The sequence below is a fragment of the Oncorhynchus masou genome, chromosome 11 (assembly GCF_036934945.1).
Source record: "Oncorhynchus masou masou isolate Uvic2021 chromosome 11, UVic_Omas_1.1, whole genome shotgun sequence".
Classification (NCBI taxonomy): domain Eukaryota; kingdom Metazoa; phylum Chordata; class Actinopteri; order Salmoniformes; family Salmonidae; genus Oncorhynchus; species Oncorhynchus masou.
Window position 1 is genome coordinate 12,675,868 of NC_088222.1, and position 19,321 is coordinate 12,695,188.

General features: G+C 42.5%; 1 protein-coding gene across 1 annotated transcript; it reads right to left on the minus strand.

Annotated features, from left to right (window-relative positions):
- Positions 1-12,066: 12,066 nt before the first annotated feature.
- Positions 12,067-17,854, minus strand: LOC135548126 (programmed cell death 1 ligand 1-like). The gene is made up of 6 exons (XM_064977417.1): positions 17,710-17,854; positions 16,599-16,658; positions 16,061-16,411; positions 15,558-15,836; positions 13,853-13,966; positions 12,067-12,736 (listed from the first exon to the last, which is right to left on the minus strand). Exons 2-6 carry the CDS (start codon positions 16,651-16,653, stop codon positions 12,711-12,713), a joined length of 825 nt encoding a protein of 274 aa, XP_064833489.1. The 5' UTR covers positions 16,654-16,658; positions 17,710-17,854; the 3' UTR covers positions 12,067-12,710.
- Between the last annotated feature and the right edge of the window lie 1,467 nt (positions 17,855-19,321).

The following is a 19,321-nucleotide window of genomic DNA, read 5'->3' on the forward strand; positions in this document are numbered from 1 at the left end:
TTGGGCAAGTTGCTGTGGGGGGTCCAGAGCTGTTGACCAGGGTAGGGGTAGACAGGTGGAAAGCATAGCCAGCCATAGAAAAATACTTATTGAAATTCTCGATTATAGTAGATTTATCGGTGGTGACTGTGTTTCCTTGCCTCAGTGCAGTGGGCAGCTGGGAGGAGGTTTTCTTATTCTCCATGTGTCCCAGAACTTTTTGGAGTTTGTGCTACAGGATGCAAATTTCTGTTTGAAAAGTTTGCCTTTGCTTTCCTAACTGCCTGTGAATATTGGTTCCTAACTTCCCTGAAAAGTTGCATATTGCGGGGGCTATTCAATGCTAATGCAGTATGGCACATGATGTTTTTGTGCTGGTTGAGGGCAGTCAAGTCTGGAGTGAACCAAGGGCTATATCTGTTCTTAGTTCAATTGTTTTTGAATGGGGCATGCTTATTTAAGATGGTGAGGAAAGCACTTTTAAAGAATAACCAGGCATCCTCTACTGACGGAATGAGGTCAATATCCTTCCAGGATACCCGGGCCAGGTCGATTAGAAAGGCCTGCTTGCTGAAGTGTTTTAGGGAGCGTTTGACAATGATGAGGGGTGGTCATTTGACCGTGGACCCATTACGGATGCAGGCAATGAGGCAGTGATTGCTGAGATCCTGGTTGAAGACAGCAGGGGTATATTTAGAGGGCAGGTTGGTCAGGATGATATCCATGAGGGTGCCCGTGTTTACGGATTTAGGGTTGTACTTGGTAGGTTCCTTGATAATTTGTGTGAGATTGATGGCATCTAGCTTAGATTGTAGGACGGCCGGGGTGTTAAGCATATCCCAGTTTAGATCACCTAACAGTACAAACTCTGAAGATAAATGGGGGACAATAAATCCACATATGGTGTCCAGGGCACAGTTGGGGGGTGAGGGGGGTCTATAACAAGCGGCAACAGTGAGAAGCTCTAACTGTTTGGGCACATACCTGGATAGCATGACAGAACTCTGCAGGCTATCTCTGCAGTAGATTGCAACTCCACCCACTTTGGTAGTCCTATCTTGGCAGAAATTGTTGTAGTTGAGGATGGAAATTTCAGAATTTTTGGTGGCCTTCCTAAGCCAGGATTCAGACATGGCTAAGACATCAGGGTTGGTGGAGTGTGCTAAAGCAGTGAATAAAACCAACTTAGGGAGGAGGCTTTTGATGTTAACATGCATGAAACCAAGGCTTTTACGATTACAGAAGTCAACAAATGATAGCACATGGGGAATAGGAGTGGAACTGGGGGCTACATGGCCTGGGTTAACCTCCACATCACCAGAGGAACAGAAGAGGAGTAGGATAAGGGTACGGCTAAAGGCTATAAGAACTGGTCGTCTAGTGCGTTGGGGACAGAGGATATAAGGAGCATATTTATGGGCCTGGTAGAATAGATTCAGGGCATAATGTACAGACAATGGTATGGTTGGATGTGAGTACAGTGGAGGTAAACCTAGGCATTGAGTGATGATGAGAGAGGCTTCGTCTCTAGAGGCACCAGTTAAGCCAGGTGAGGTCTCTGCATGTGTGTGGGGTGGGACATAAGAGCTATCTAAGGCATTTTTAGCAGGACTGAAGGCTTTACAGTGAAATAAAACAATAAGAACTAGCCAAGACAGCAGTAGACAAGGCATATTGACATTAGAGAGAGGCATAAAGCAAGCACAGGTGTTGATCAGGAGAGCTCAGACATCAACGGGTAAAGGGCAATGAATGGGCAGAGCGGGTCAGTTAGGTACATACATGACCTGAGTTTGAGACTGGGGCCGACAGGTAAACAAAATTAGTTACCATGTTATTGAAACAGTCCAGGGGGCATCAGCTGTGTAGCTAAGTGATCATAGGGTCAAAAGAGCAGCGATAGGTGAGGCAGGGTGCTGTTCGGTAGTCATTACTACGCTAGGCGAGCAGGGGACACAGCGTTCTGAAAAGCTAGTGGGCCGGGGCTAGTAGATAGTTCTTCGACAACATCGTAACAAAATAGCCTGTTGAGACCATATCAGGCGATCACGTCGGCAGTCCAGTCGTGATGTATCGGCGGGGCTCCGTGTCGACAATAAATGGACTTGGCCAATTGGCAAAGGAGGTGTTATAGTCCTAGAATTAGATGGTATATGGGCCTAGCTCGATGCTAGCTCAAGGCTAACAGTAGCCACTCGTTTGCAACTAGCTATCTGTGATGATCCGGTGTAATGATCCAGAGCGGCAGGAATCTGGTGATTGGTAGAGAGAAACAGTCCGATATGCTCTGGGATGATATTGCGCTGAGCAGACAGGCAGGTGTTGTCCAAGCTAAGGCTGGCTGGCGACCGAGAAAAAGGTGAAGACCGCTAGTCGTGGCTAACAAAGACTAGTTGCTAGTTAGCTGGCTAGCTCCTGATGGAAGTTCCAGTTCTAAGGAATAAAAATAGCAGATCCATGACACATTGGGTGAGGCGGGTTGCAGGAAAGTATATTTACTTTGTAGATAGAAAGTGAGATTAAAATATATACGAAGACCGGCCATTTACACGAGATAAGACAAGGACAAACACACACATCCTACTGCTACGCCATCTTGGATTAGATGATCCATCTTGGATTAGATCACTGAAGGCTATCTTCTTAAACCTGGGGTCAAGTGCAGCGGTTTCTGATAGCACGTGTCTATATTCCATTCTGTGGAACTTTCTGTCCATTGATGAACATAGGGTGTCCATCAACTCTGTCACATGTCCTGAGGTTACATTTGCTTCTCTCTGGCGGCTGGCTGTGATTCGCTGCAGACCCTCACACAGGAGTCTAATTTTTGAGGCTGTCACATCGCTGAAAAGAGAGAACAGTAACTTATGTGTTCAGGTTTATGTTTTGTCTATTAATACTACAATCTCAACTACTGCGCATATACATATATAGTTGAAGTCAGAAGTTTACGTCACCTAGGTTGGAGTCATTAAAACTTGTTTTTCAACCACTCCACAAATTTCTTGTTAACGAACTATAGTTTTGGCAAGTCGGTTAGGATTTCTACTTTGTGCATGACACAAGTAATTTTTCCAACAATTGTTGACAGACAGATTATTTCACTTATAATTCACTGTATCACAATTCCAGTTGGTCAGAAGTTTACATACACTAAGTAGACTGTGCCTTTAAACAGTTTGGAAGATTCCAGAAATTGATTTTATGGCTTTAGAAGCTTCTGATAGGCTAATTGACATAATTTGAGTCAATTGGAGGTGTACCTGTGGATGTCTTTCAAGGCCGACCTTCAAACTCAGTGCCTCTTTGCTTGACATCATCGGAATATCAAAAGAAATCAGCCAAGACTTCAGAAAACAAATGGAGACCTCCACAAGTCTGGTTTCTCCTTGGTAGCAATTTCCAAATGCCTGAAGGTACCACTTTCATCTGTACAAACAATAATACGCAAGTATAAACACCATGGGACCACACAGCCATCATACCGCTCAGGAAGGAGATGCGTTACGTCTCTTAGAGATGAACGTACTTTGTGGCAAATCAATCCCAGAACAACAGCAAAGGACCTTGTGAAGATGCTGGAGGAAACAGGTACGAAAGTATCTATATCCACAGTAAAACGAGTCCTATATCGACATAACCTGAAAGGCCACTCAGCAAGGAAGAAGCCACTGCTCCAAAACCACCATAAAAAAGCCAGACTACGGTTTGCAACTGCACATGAGGACAAAGATTGTACTTTGTGGAGAAATGTACTCTGGTCTGATGAAACACAAATACAACTGTTTGGCCATAATGACCATTGTTATGTTTGGAGGAAAAATGGGGTGGCTTGCAAGCCGAAGAACACGATCCCAACCGTGAAGCATGGGGGTCGCAGCAGCATGTTGTGGGGGTGCTTTGCTGCACTAGAGACTGGTGCACTTCACAAAATAGATGGCATAATGAGGTAGGAAAATTTTGTGGATATATTGAAGCAACATCTCCAGACATCAGCCAGGAAGTTGAATCTTGGTCGCAAATGGGTCTTCCAAATGGACAATGATCCCAAGCATACTTCCAAAGTTGTGGCAAAATGGCTTAAGGACAACAAAGTCAAGGTATTGGAGTGGCCATCACAAAGCCCTGACCTCAATCCAATAGAACATTTGTGGGTAGAACTGAAAAGGCGTGTGCGAGCAAGGAGGCCTACAAACCTGACTCAGTTACACCAGCTCAGTCAGTAGGAATGAGCCAAAATGTATCCAATTTATTGTGGGAAACTTGTGGAAGGCTATCTGAAGCGTTTGACCCAAGTTAAACAATTTAAAAGCAATGCTACCCAATACTAATTGAGAGTATGTAAACTTTAATGAAGTGACATGTAACTGACATGTAAGAAGTGGTTACCCTTGATGTCCAGCAGTCAGTGGTAAGGCAAACTCCAGTAGCTTTTTGGACTCTTTCTCGCACTGAAGCCTGTGTGCTCTCGTACAGTCGTGGAATTTTTAAAGGGTTTTCCTGCTTGGAATTGTTTGCTGTGGGTTGCGGAGTAGGCCTACTTGACTGAGTGGATACATCATGTGTGGAGGTTCTGGCTCCACCGCCATCACTAGCAGGCCCGCTAGTTTCTCGAAGCTCTGCTACAGCTAGCTTCACAGTTGGGTGCACAGTTAGCATATGCCGGTGTAGGTTGTGCGTAGAACTGGCTTCATATAAGATTTTGTTTTGGCATCCAAATGCTACTGTGCTTCCGACTCATTTTCCAGCTGTTGTTTTCACAGATGTCCTTCCTCTCTCTCCTCGGCTGCTAAGTGTGACTGTGAGTGAGTTGGCTCGGCCCTCCCTCATTTTCATTGGTTGACACTCCATATCTGATTGACAGGAACAACAGGTGAGGCTGTTCGTCTGAGCAGACAGTCAGAACGAATGTGTGCACTTGAGCATTTAGGCCTATATTATTATTTTTTTTGTTTTGTTCTTTGAATTAGTCATTCTATTCATTTAAATCTTTTGATTATTCATATCTTAATTTTATATATTTTTATAAATAGATTAAGCTCTTCTGATATGCAAGTCGGCTTCCAATGTTCACCTACAAGAGCCGACTAGTTCGCGAATGACCCATCGCTACTACAAAGAAGCCAGAGTTCCCAAGTTTGAATTCGGGTGTATCGAATGTCACTTATTTGTGCGATGTAGTAAATAAATCAAATCAAATTTATTTATATAGCCCTTCGTACATCAGCTGATATCTCAAAGTGCTGTACAGAAACCCAGCCTAAAACCCCAAACAGCAAGCAATGCAGGTGTAGAAGCATGGTGGTTAGGAAAAACTCCCAAGAAAGGCCAAAACCTAGGAAGAAACCTAGAGAGGAACCAGGCTATGTGGGGTGGCCAGTCCTCTTCTGGCTGTGCCGGGTGGAGATTATAACAGAACATGGTCAAGATGTTCAAATGTTCATAAATGACCAGCATGGTCAAATAATAATAAGGCAGAACAGTTGAAACTGGAGCAGCAGCACGGCCAGGTGGACTGGGGACAGCAAGGAGTCATCATGTCAGGTAGTCCTGAGGCATGGTCCTTAGGGCTCAGGTCCTCCGAGAGAAAGAAAGAGAGAGAGAGAATTAGAAAGAGCATACTTAAATTCACACAGGACACCGGATAAGACAGGAGAAGTACTCCAGATATAACAAACTGACCCTAGCCCCCGACACATAAACTACTGCAGCATGAATACTGGAGGCTGTGAGACACTGTGGCCCCATCTGATGACACCCCCGGACAGGGCCAAACAGGAAGGATATAACCCCACCCACTTTGCCAAAGCACAGCCCCCACACCACTAGAGGGATATCTTCAACCACCAACTTACCATCCTGAGACAAGGCCGAGTATAGCCCACAAAGATCTCCGCCATGGCACAACCCAAGGGGGGGGCGCCAACCCAGACAGGAAGATCACATCAGTGACTCAACCCACTCAAGTGAAGCACCCCTCCAAGGGACGGTATGAAAGAGCCCTAGTAAGCCAGTGACTCAGCCCCTGTAATAGAGTTAGAGGCAGAGAATCCCAGTGGAAAGAAGGGAACCAGCCAGGCAGAGACAGCAAGTAGGCAGTTGTAGTTTCCATCAGGCCAATGTTCTACATAGTCTAGCGCAAAAAAAATGTGATAAGTAACTCAATGACCATAATCCATTGCGTGGCTACTTGTCTGGTCTATTGTTTGTTTTATGCCTTCTACACAAAATACAGAAGAATGCTTAATCCAGAGAGGATACACAGAGAGCAGTTTCTGCACAAGGTATCTCTACCTGAGTGATTAATAATTGGTATTCAGCAGGCATAAAAATATACCTTATTTACTTTGAAGAACTATGAAAATTGTGATTTTGTTAGACAGCATAGGCAGCAGCTCTATAAGGATGAGATGATAACTTGGAATTGGTCAAGTGTCAGTTGTGCAGAGGCGAGGACGGAGTCAGGCGCAGGACACAGAACTGAGTCAAATAACGTACTTTACTCTGAAACATAAACAGCCAATAAATCCACTTAGGGAATGCAAACCCTAACACAAAACCAGGAACAATCATGCACAAAACATAATGAGAACCAGAGGGTTAAATAGGGAAATAATAATAACGTATGGGAACCAGGTGTGTGCAATCAAGACATAACAAATATAAAAAGAAAGCTCGAAAGCTGGTGACGACGACCGCCGAACGCCACCCGAACAAGGAGAGGCGCCAACTTCGGCGGAAGTCGTGACAGAATTAAATAATAAAGTAATCAAATAAAGCCAATGTAATATACTCAACAATATAAATATTTTATTAAATTGTCCATCAGCAGTTGAAACAATAACAAAGTGATTTCCACACCCCTGTTAAGAAGCTCGGGGCTGGAGAAATGTAACCTCTCTCAAATGTATAGACAGAGCTATGGATGCAAGGACTAACCATCCAGGATATACAAATGATAGTTTTAACCATGTTTTGAAGCTATATAGTGTTTGTTTATATTTACTTTGTTTACAAATGTTGGAGTAAAACAGTTTATATTTATGGTTCTCATGGAGTGTGACAGATGAACTAAGTTCATGAGGCATTTATAAGTTATATTCTTCAAAAATCAATGTGTATATATCATTAATTTATAATTCCAAAAATGGACACAACTCATGATTGCCCCTTTAAACTTCTTAAATGTAACTACATCATGTAATCTAAAATGTAATCTACGTAATCCCCGAAAGTATTAAATAATGATAATAATATTTATCATGAGAGGACCATAAACTAGTAATGCTGCACACTCCAAGAAAGGTTAAAAGGCAATACATTTCCATGTATAGTATAATCAAATTATAAAACCACTAGCTATAAGATTTCACCTTCCTTATCAATGTAAAATACATATTTGTATGTTTAGTGTTAGAGATGTTAAATTAGGTTCAAGTCCAGGCTCTGGCTGGGCAACTTAAGGACATTCAGAGACTTGTCCTGAAGCCACTCCTGTGTTGTCTTGACTATGTGCTTAAGGCTGTTGTCCTGTTGGAAGGTGAACCTTTGCCCCAGTCTGTGGTCCTGAGCGCTCTGGAGCAGGTTTTCATCAAGGATCTCTCTGTACTTTGCTCTGTTCATCTTTCCCTCAATCCTGACTAGTCTCCCAGTCCCTGCCGCTGAAAAACATAATTCAGGTCGAAGGGTTCAATCTCGGTTTCATCAGACCAGAAAATCTTGTTTCTCATGGTCTGAGAGTCTTTAGGTGCCTTTTGGAAAACTCCAAGCAGGCTGTCATGTGCCTTTTACTGAGGAGTGGCTTCCATCTGGCCACTCTACCATAAAGGCCACTACCACCTTATTGGTGGAGTGCTACAGAGATGGTTGTCCTTCTAGGAGATTCTCTCATCTCCACAGAGTAACTTTGGAGCTCCTTCAGAGTGAACATCGGGTTCCTGGTCACCTCCCTGACCATGGCCCTTCTCCTCCGATTACTCAGTTTGGCCGGGCAGCCAGCTCTAAAAAGAGTCTTGGTGTTTCGTAACTTCTTCCATTTAAGAATGATGGAGGCCACTGTGTTCTTGGGGACCTTCAATGATGAATAATTGTTTTGGTGTCCTTCCCCAGATCTGTGCCTCGACACAATCCTGTCTCGGAGCTCTATGGGCAATTCCTTCGACCTTATGGCTTGGTTTTGCTCTTACATGCACTATCAACTGTGGGACTTCATATAGACAGGTGTGTGTCTTTCCAAATCATGTCCAATCAATTGAATGCTCCACAGGTGGACTCCAATCAAGTTGTAGAAACAACTCAAGGATGATCAATGGAAACCGGATGTGCCTGAGCTCCAAAGGGTCTGAATACTTTCCAAAGGCACTGTCATTGAAAATAAGAATTTGTTCTTAACTGACTTGCCTAGTTAAATAAAGGTTAAATATATAATATATATATATATATATATATATATATTTTTTTTTTTTTTTTTAAGCACTAATCACTCAGCACTACCCATCACAGACCCACTTGAGGCGAGAGAACATTTTAACATTTGATCAACGGAGCCTCCTTCCAAACTAATGCCAGATGTTATTTAATACCATGGTAGAACAGATACGTTTGGGACAACAGAAGGAAGAAACTGGTATCTGAGGTAAGACACACCAAGATCCTCAGGGTGGAGCCACTGAGAGAGGAATAGGAATAGGGAGCCCCAACTCGGCAGAGTTTCATTGCTTTGCCCACCAAGCAAGGAGTTTATGGAGGTCAATGAGAGAGTGTTGAATTTGGTACCCCTAAAATGTATTATTGTTACTAGTGTACTGATATAGTAGGGCACGTGACATCCCGGCAACTCGGCGGTCGTCGTCGCCGGCCTACTTGCTGCCACCGATCCCCTTTTCTGTTTCATTTAGTTGTGTCTGATTAGTTGCACCTGTTTGTTGTTTAGGTTCTGGTTTGGGGCTATTTAAACCCGGTAGGCCCGCCGGCTTTTGTGCTGGCTTGTTTTCTGTTATTTGATGTGTGTGATTTCTGTGGAAGTATTTTTGTTCTCGAACCGTTTCGTCCTGTTGTTTTGGACTGGGTCTTATTGCGCCCGTGTGTGTGGCGTTGACCGACACTTAGGTTTTGGGAATAAACATTCCACATATCAACTACCCTGCTCTCTGCGCCTGACTCCTCCACCCACTACTTCAGGTCATTCGGGGATTGCGAGGACAGTGTGGGGTCTTAGGGGGAAATACTGGTGGCCTACCTTAGCCAAGGACGTGAGGCTCTATGTCTCCTCCTGTTCGGTGTGCGCCCAGAGTAAGGCTCCTACGCACCTGCCTAGAGGGAAGTTACAGCCCCTCCCAGTTCCACAACGGCCCTGGTCTCATCTGTCAGTGGATTTTCTTACTGATCTTCTCCCGTCTCAAGGGAACACTACCATTCTGGTCGTTGTGGATCGGTTCTCTATGTCCTGCCGTCTCCTCCCATTGCCTGGTCTCCCTACGGCCCTACAGACTGCGGCGGCTCTATTTACCCACGTCTTCCGGCACTACGGGGTGCCGGAGGACATAGTATCTGATCGAGGTCCCCAGTTCACGTCGGTTTGGAGGGCGTTTATGGAGCGTCTGGGGGTCTCGGTCAGCCTGACCTCTGGTTATCACCCCGTAGTTGGCCCAGATCTCACTCCGCCACTCCTCCACGAACATGTCGCCATTTCAATGCGTGCTGGGCTACCAATCGGTCCTGGCTCCGTGGCATCAGAGTCAGACCGAAGCTCCTGCGGTGGAGGAGTGGGTACAGCGCTCTAGAGAGACCTGGCGGGCAGTCCAGGACGTTCTCAAGCAGGCCGGTGGACGGCAGAAGAATAGCGCTGACCGCCACCGCAGTGAGGCCCCTGTGTTCGCACCAGGGGACAGGGTCTGGCTCTCGACCAGAAACCTGCCTCTCCCCCTGCCCTGCCGGAAGCTGGGGCCGCAGTGTGTGGGGTCATTCAAAGTCCTGAGGAGGATAAACGAGGTGTGTTATAGATTACAACTTCCCTCTTACTATCGCATTAACCCCTCGTTTCATGTGTCTCTCCTCAGGTCGGTGGTAGCTGTCCCCTACAAGAAGGTGAGGTGCTGGAGGTCTCTCCGCTCCCTCTGGACATCGAGGGGTCCACGGCGTACTGGATTCGAGCTATTCTGGACTCGAGACACCGGGTGAGGGGCCTGCAGTACCTCGTGGACTGGGAGGGGTAAGGTCCGGAGGAGAGGTGCTGGGTACCGGTGGGGGACATTTTGGATCCTTCCCTCTTGAAGGACTTCCACTTCTAACCCTAACCTCCACCCGGATCGCCCTGCACCTCGCCCTCCTGGTCACCCTCGTCGCCGCCCTACTAGCTGCCACCGATCCCCTTTTCCGTTTCATTTAGTTGTGTCTGATTAGTTGAACCTGTTTGTTGTTTAGGTTCTGGTTTGGGGCTATTTAAACCCGGTAGGCCCGCCGGCTTTTGTGCTGGCTTGTTTTCTGTTATTTGATGTGTGTGATTTCTGTGGAAGTATTTTTGTTCTCGAACCGTTTCGTCCTGTTGTTTTGGACTGGGTCTTATTGCGCCCGTGTGTGTGGCGTTGACTACCCTGCTCTCTGCACCTGACTCCTCCACCCACTACTTCTAGAAGTACATGACAGGCTATGCATATTCATGGCATAAGGCTAGTAGCATAGCATCACTCTACATTGATTACAGGCGGTTGACGTCAACAACCTTCATCGAATATTTCAAAAATATTTCACAATAATGAGATGTATCCACCAATCCAAAGAAAGGATAGGCGAAAGCTACACAGCGCGCCTTGCCGCTTTGTGGACAACAACTCCCATTGTTAGGACGGAGAAACATGTATATCCATCAGTATATCCATCATCTTTGACTAAATCAATCCCTGATTAGAGGGGAAGAAGGGGGAAAAAAGCTGTGCAATTGGTTTTCAGGGTCCAGAATTGATTTTGCGAGGTATAGACTGTCACAAATAGCATACAATCATTATCATGGCACATGTTTTACAATGTATTAGTGAGCATATCTTATTATGTGAATTAGAAAAAAAGACCAGAGTTGATGACTCTGTTTCAATTTGATGACTGAGATATTTCTTTAAGCAGGAATCATCGTCAGCATTTCCCATCAGCACCACCCGTCTTTCCTGTCTTTAGACAATGTTTATTTTCTAGTAAATTGTGCAATGGATTGACTCAATCCATTCTTACTGTAGAGTTGCCATATGACTGAGACAGAAAGTGAAACTGTGTTGTCACAAGGTCTAAGTCATCAAATGGTTCGACTCACAAAGAGTATCAAACAGTATCAAATACCTGGAGTACAGTAAACAACTGTGTTAATATAAAATGTGTCTGGAATCACTAATTTGCCTTCTGGGGTTTCATGGGAAGCATGGAAGGGAACTGTTGTTTCAATAAAATTCCCCAACGTTGGACATCTCTGTATAAACATGTTATTATCTCTGTATTACAGTTAGTAACTGTACAAGATATACAGTAAATAAATGCAATGACGAACCATGACCATAAGACCTAGGCCTTCAGAGGGACCAAAAATCTTCCAATAAGTTGTATGAAACCGTAAAAATCTAGTAAATAACACAAAACAGAGCATCACTTAAAGCTACAATATGTAACTTTTTGGGCGACCAGACCAAATTCACATAGAAATGTGCATTATAGATCTATCTTTCTAATTGAAAGCAAGTCTAAGAAGCTGTAGATCTGTTCTATATGAGCTATTTCTATGCTTCCCCATTCTGAAGTTCTGTTTTTGTGTCTTTTCCTTTCGGTTTTGTACACCAGCTTCTCACAGCTGAAAATACAATATTTTTGGTTATGGAAAATATATTTCACAGCTGTTTAGATTGTACAATGATTATCTCCACAATGAACGCATGTTTTGTCACAAACTGAAATTAGACGAACAATTAGTATTTTTGCAACCAGGAAATGGCAGAGCGATTTCTGCATAGTGCATCTTTACTGCACCTGACATAATAACTTCTGTAGATGGACCATTCTAGTTCTAAGTGAAGGATAAGCAATGCTTTTTGATGACATTATGAGAAGGCCTAGACAAAGATGTTTATTACTAACCCAAGATCGACCACAGCCTGTCTTTCCAATGGGAGCAAATGAATCATAGTGGGCAGAACAAGCAAGGAGGTGGGCAGTGCCAAGAGCGAGCTAGTCAGATCCTATTTACATATTTCCATTAGGGAACACCTACTCTGTGAAGTGCTCAATTCACCCTTTTACTCCTAAATGCCATTTAAAAAAATAATAATTGGCAAAATGAAATCCAGATTACAGATTATAGTTTTGGTAACAGAAAACTGTATGGAGATCAAATGTTTAATCATTGAGAAAATTGGCAATGTTTGCCAAAATCCATCTTGCTCCATCTTCTCCGGCAACTGGGCTTCCTCTCATTAACATATTTGGTTGTGAGTGGAAACGCCAACCGGCGTAACATTTAGATAACAGAAAATGTAGCATGATTAAACTTTTCGTTGACAATGTGTGTGCATGAGTCTTTTGTGTTCTCAGTCTTCTCCTGGCAGTTTACAGTCTCAGTGAGGAATCTCTTTCTCTGTTGCCTCCTGGTACAGGTCACTGACAGTCACAAACAGTCTATCACCAGGATCAGTTGGAGCTGCCAAAAGGGGTCCAGGCAGGTTAGAGGTCACGTCTCTGTTGATCCCAGGAGGGTGTTAGAGTTTGAGGGTCCTGAGCCTCCCTGTGAACAGAACATAAAAGTGGGTTATAGTTTACAGTCCGAATGTTGCATGAGATGTTCTGCTGAACCTATTCATGTTATTGCTTAGCAAGTAGTAATGCCATTTTGTAACACTTTTAGTGTTTAAGGTTGGGACTTTCCTCTTTCTCGCTCTTTGGTTTTTAACACGCTGACTTCTCAAAATGCTATTGCAGTAATACTGTAAGTACAAACCATAGGAGGCTGCTGAGGGAAAGAATGGCTCATAATGGTACCCATGTATTTGATACCATACTATTCCATTCCAGCCATTACCACAAGTGTTAGTGTTACCCTGCCATAACCCTTACCTTAACCGTTTTTTAAATTCCAACTTAAATGTGGTGTGGTCAGAGTTGGGACGTCCCAAGGATCCCCTTTTGACTGTTCCTTACCACAATCCCATCCTCCCCAATTAAGGTGCCACCAACCTCCTGTGTTGTAAACTTGATCGAGACTGATAGGGGACTTTTCTAAAAAAATATAAGGAATGACTAGCTCTATATCAGCCTGCCGGGACTTTTAAAGTAGGCCTTAATTACTCATCTCTATCGGCTACCCTTCCTATTAGAATTTGATGGTTGCTTTCATGATATGGTTAGATATATTTGTTTCATTTAAAAAATATATTTTTTCAATTTTATTTTATGCACTTTGAGATTTTTCTTGTTTAAATAAAAAGTACTTTACCAATGTAATAAATTATTATTGTTATTATTATTATTAGTAGTAAACCACCCACATGATTTACCACATGTGAATCACCCACAACACAAACTGTGGGGGTGTTTCCACATGTGGCAGTTCAGATAGGTTTAGAAAGCACACACTCATGTCCTCACATGCTAAGTCATTACATGCTAAGTCATTGTCACAAGATTCTGATGTTTTTTTTCTTCCAGTCTCACACTAACTGTACGCGATCATTCTGGCTTCAACATCAGTTACACCTTTAGAGGTTAAAGTACAAAGTACATACTTCCTCTCTAGGCTGTCTATCTCAGGCAACATGAAACAGTGGAAACTCCTTGTAGCAAACTTGAGATAAAAATGTGTGCAAATCAATTAAGAACTGAATAAAAGTTAAGTGTATGTTACCTTTTTGTCTGCGATACCCGAAGATGGTAGCTGCAATGATCATAGCCACCGTCAATGTCGTGCCCAATACAATAGAAAGGGTGTTAGGTTTACTCTCAATCACAGGTATTTCATCTATGAGTAAAAAAGATAGGGAGAGTGCAACCATTTTATTTTTCATCATAAACTGTATATAATACTGCCTATGTTCTTAGTTAACATTTCTAAACATAAAAAAAAACATTTAGGAAAGAGAACAATATTACACCAGATAAAGGGTTTTCAGAGAATTTCCAGAAATTAAGGGCGCTGTACTGTAGCGCCAGCTGTGCCACCAGAGACTCTGGGTTCGCGCCCAGGCTCTGTCGTAACCGGCCGCGACCGGGAGGTCCGTGGGGCAACGCACAATTGGCCTAGCGCCGTCCGGGTTAGGGAGGGGTTGGCCAGTAGGGATGTCCTTGTCTCATTGCACACCAGCGACTCCTGTGGCGGGCCGGGCGCAGTGCGTGCAAACCAAGGTTGCCAGGTGCACGGTGTTTCCTCCGACACATTGGTGCGGCTGGCTTCCGGGTTGGATGCGCGCTGTGTTAAGAAGCAGTGCGGCTTGGTTGGGTTGTGTATAGGAGGACGCATGACTTTCAACCTTCGTCTCTCCCGAGCCCGTACGGGAGCTGTAGCGATGAGACAAGATAGTAGCTACTAAACAATTGGATACCACGAAATTGGGGAGAAAACGAGGTAAAAAAAATTAATTTAAACCACACAAAAAACAAACAAAAAACAGCGCCACTACCAAGCAACGATGATTGGTAGAAGTTCGGACAAAAATGAGGTCTTCATGAAAAGATATATACACTATCTGCTAGTCATCTTCAAAGCCCATGTTTTTTCCCCCACATTGACTTATGACGCCTACAATGTGATTCATTGAATGGAAGGGTAAACATCACCCCGACACCTACGCTTTACAGCACTATGCTCATTGAGGAAAGCACCCGCGTTAAAGCACCTTATCAACAACACATCTACTCACTCTAACCCCCACTTTCCATTCAGTGGTTAAATTGACCTTGTTGTGCCTTCACTATAATGTCACACTATAATGTCACAAGGTATTGCTTATAAATGTGTTATGTATGAGTTATGAATATGTTATGTATGAGTTATGAATGTGTTATGTATGAGTTATGAATGTGTTATGTATGAGTTATGAATGTGTTATGTATGAGTTATGAATGTGTTATGTATGAGTTATGAATGTGTTATGTATGAGTTATGTATGAGTTATAAATGTAGTGTGTATGAGTTATGAATGTGTTATGTATGAGTTATGGATGAGTTATAAATGTGGTATGTATGAGTTATGAATGTGTTATGTATGAGTTATGAATGTGTTATGTATGAGTTATGAATGTGTTATGTATGAGTTATGAATGTGTTATGTATGAGTTATGAATGTGTTATGTATGAGTTATGTATGAGTTATAAATGTGGTGTGTATGAGTTATGAATGTGTTATGTATGAGTTATGGATGAGTTATAAATGTGGTATGTATGAGTTATGAATGTGTTATGTATGAGTTATGAATGTGTTATGTATGAGTTATGAATGTGTTATGTATGAGTTATGAATGTGTTATGTATGAGTTATGAATGTGTTATGAAGTCCTTATGTAGATGCCCTTCAAATAGTGTAACCAAACAGGTAAATTCACCCACTTCATACCTGGGATGTCAAACCTGGCTGATGGACCCTTGGTAGCATCACCTTTCTCCACCAAGGCACATGTATAGTTGTTTTTCTCAGAGTATTTGACCTTTATCTTGCTGGTGACATGGAAAAGCTGGTCTGGAGTTTTCACAACGGTGTCGTTGGATTTGATGTTCCTGAGACTCTTGTCTCTCCAGTTGATTGTGGCAAGAGGATAGCCCTCAGACTCACAGGCCAGCTCCACCTCATCTCCCCCACGTCTCTGCATGCTTTTAATGATAGTCTTATAGGTAGCTAAAGGACACATGAAAGTAGAATGATAAAACATTCAACTCTATTACAATGCAGTGCTTATAATGTGTAACAACATGTGAATACAGTGTAATTAAAGTGTTGTATAAGAAAAACTAAGTAAAATGTTACCACATCTTTTTCAGACAAGTTCATTACCTAATATTGATTGACTGCTTATTAAAACTATGGTACTGTGCTATTGCAATGAAAGAGCTTTAACTCACCTTTGACAGTCAAAGTGGTCTGTTTATAATCAGCTCCCCCCATTTCCACAAGACATCGGTACACCCCAGAGTCGTTGATCCTCAGACTGGACACATGTAGCTTGGCCCAGCCATTGGTCAGCTCCTCCGACAACAACCGTGCCCTGCCGCGGTACTGGAGATTCTGAGAAGTGAGGTCCTCCTGTCTGTTATCCATCCTGTACACCTCTACATCTGGAAGAGGCTGGACCCGTTGCCATACCACTGACAGGTTGGGGTCCCAGCCCCCAGGTTTGAACCTGCAGCCCATGGTGACATCACCGTGGAACTCTGCCACGTGTGAGAGACTGTCCACCTCCACTGTGAACAAGGCTGGGAGGGCCAGAGTTAGATTAGCCTCATTGACATTATCATCCATATTGAAATCAGATATCCAACAGTCAGTCAGAAGTCACAATAACCAGTCTAAAGTGTGCTCTAAACAATGGACAAAACATATGAATGTGGCTTTGAGTCTATTGTGTTATCGTCAATATACTTTCAAAAGTCAATGACGTACCTGCAAGAGTTGGCCATAAGACTACATGTAAAACCAAAAGAAAAGCCTGCTCCATTTGACCTAGAGAAGGAATGACAGGTTTGAATTTTGGCAAACAATAGCTTTTGCAAGTGGAGTCCTGAGTTAAATAAAAAATGAGTCAGTCCTTTGAAATATAACAGAAATTGGCACAATAGAACTACTGTATAAGTCTGGTCTGAACTGGTTATCTATCGGGTGCTCCAGCAACTGATGCAATGGAGAAAGGGCATGAAAGAATATGTATTCAATTGTTGCTGTGTAGTCTAACTTAACCTCCTGATTAGACCAGACTGGTATGAGTCAGCAGCATTGGCAGAAATAGAGCATTTTACTTTCCTATAGGGCAGCTGGTAGCCTAGCGGTTAAGAGCATTGGGCCAGTAACTGAAAGGTTGCTAGTTCGAATTCCCGAGGCCGACTAGAGGAAAAATCTGTTAATGTGCCCTTGAACAAGGCTCTTAACTCTAATTGCTCTGGATAAGAGCGTCTGGTTAATGACAAAAATATATATTTAAATAATACCACTACTGATCATGGGTACCGTTATGCATCATGTAAAGGGTCTCTCTGGTTAAGAACAGAGGGTGTAAATAAATCGAGTTGATAACACCAGGTTCAGTGCAGCTCTGATTTCATAGATTCCACTTTCAATCAATAAGAATAATACATCTAAATCATAGAAATCAATCACCCTTCTGAGGGTTTTATCGCCGCACCATAGTAAATCATGGTAAATGCATTTGTGTATAACAGAGGGTCTACTGAAACATAACAAGAGCTTTTCTGCTCCAGTGAATAGGTTATTATGGGTCATTCATTTAGTTATTTAACCCAAATAGTGGATTGGGGAAAGCCTTTCTCAGCAAAAGTCAACTCAAAATGTCCTGGCAGAGACAAATATATTATAGGATTTTAAAAAAATACTTAAAAGTAAACATAACTTTATTAGTCTCCACAATATATCATCAAGTTTAAGTTTCTGATAAGCAAATAAAAGCTTTGAAATACTAGAAATTGATTAAAACCAAGCAATAAAACATTGGCACATAAACTAAAGGAAGTTAAAAGCACTAAATGTAGTGTTCTATTACCTTTGCTGAAGTGTTGCTTGTGGTTTCAGAGTTCCTCTCACATCACATCAGTCATATATTCTGTTTTTTAAGAGTGCAACTTCCTCTCGATCTTATCCCTCTACTGTTATTCTCGACGTCCTCCCGTCAAAAGCCGAGCAGTTTCCTGATAGTGACTGTGCATACGAGATGCGATCATTTACTTATCTGAGAACAAAGAGGTGAATAACCTAGTATAACAACATTAGCCATTTATCACTATAAATTATCACTATTAACATAAACACAATTATCATTTAGGGCCAGGAGAATTCATGATTAAAAAAAAGGAGATTGGGATTGAGTATGATCGTAGAATCTGGATAAATTATATCTGTCTCTATAGATCTCTTAATTTGTATTGTTGATTTTTCTCGTAAATAGTCCTGGCCATACTGATAACGTTCATCAGTCATTTATTGTTACAATCCTCCTTTCATCTTGCACAATAATTGTAGGGTTTTTGTAATATCGAATGTAGGCTAAAGGAGGAAATCATCGAATCCCTACCAAAATTACACACTTCTTACTGTCAGGGTATAAAAAGTTATTTAACCCCTTATTTTCTCAACGAGGAAGGACTTGGAAGTTACGGTAGAGGGGTAAGCCTGGCAGTCTATTATGATAGTCTCAGGCAATGAGCCAAAATACCCACTACAGCAAAGGAACACCCCAGCCCATACTACTTCCTTGTTTATTTCCATACGTTATTTATTAAAGGCCCAGTGCAGTCAAAAACGTGATGTGCAATGTTTTATATATTGGTTGGAATAATACAGTGAAATTGTGAAAATTATGATAATGCCCTTTTAATGTAAGAGCCGTTTGAAACGACTCTTGAAATGTCAGTCTGTTTTGGCTTGCCTGGCCAAATTAGTGAACAAATTAGTAAGAAAGAAAGTTCTAAACCTCTCTGTCAAAAACAGCTAGTTTTGAGTTTTCCCCTCCCAACTCAGACCACTCCCAGACATTCCAAGCACAATTCTTGCTTGAGAAATTGTTCTTCGCTAACAAGCTATTTTTGTTTATTTTTGACCCTTTTAATTGAAATCAATCAAAGAAAGTGCTTAACTGTTACCCAAAAATGATTTTACATTGAGATAAAAATGGCTGCATTGGACCTGACCAAATTCACATAGAAATACATGTTATAGATCTGTCATTCTCGTTGAAAGCAAGTCTTAGAAGCGGTAGATCTGTTCTCTGTGTGCTATTTCTATGTGTACTGTTCCTAAATTTCGGTTTTGCATAGGAGTTTGTGTTCACACATGCACAAGTGATTTATTTGGATAAAAATGCTTTATCTGCCTACTCAATAAAAACTTGTTTGAAAATTTTATGGAGAAAAAATATATATGTTTCTGAACTATGCATCATGCTGCCTTGTTAACAACATGACCGAATGGCGCAAATTACTGTTCGATTGGAGAAAAGCGTTCCTCCCTAACCGTTTTGCCTGTTCATATCACGGGCCATAGCCTGTGCACCGCGGTTCAGTTTAACCGAATTTCCTCCGTGGCCAAAATCCGACCAATGAGAGAGTCTCCCGCGAGCTGTGGGCGTGGCACGCTTGTTTCGGGGACATTCAGGGTTG

What these genes read in the sequence shown, in the direction of transcription:
- LOC135548126 (XM_064977417.1), bottom strand. Translation starts at nt 16,653, where the DNA reads ATGGAGCAGGCTTTTCTTTTGGTTTTACATGTAGTCTTATGGCCAACT. An exon ending in CTTATGGCCAACTCTTGCAG is followed by an intron (nt 16,412 to 16,598) that starts GTACGTCATTGA and finishes TGGCCCTCCCAG; the next exon opens with CCTTGTTCACAGTGGAGGTG. An exon ending in GACCACTTTGACTGTCAAAG is followed by an intron (nt 15,837 to 16,060) that starts GTGAGTTAAAGC and finishes TGTGTCCTTTAG; the next exon opens with CTACCTATAAGACTATCATT.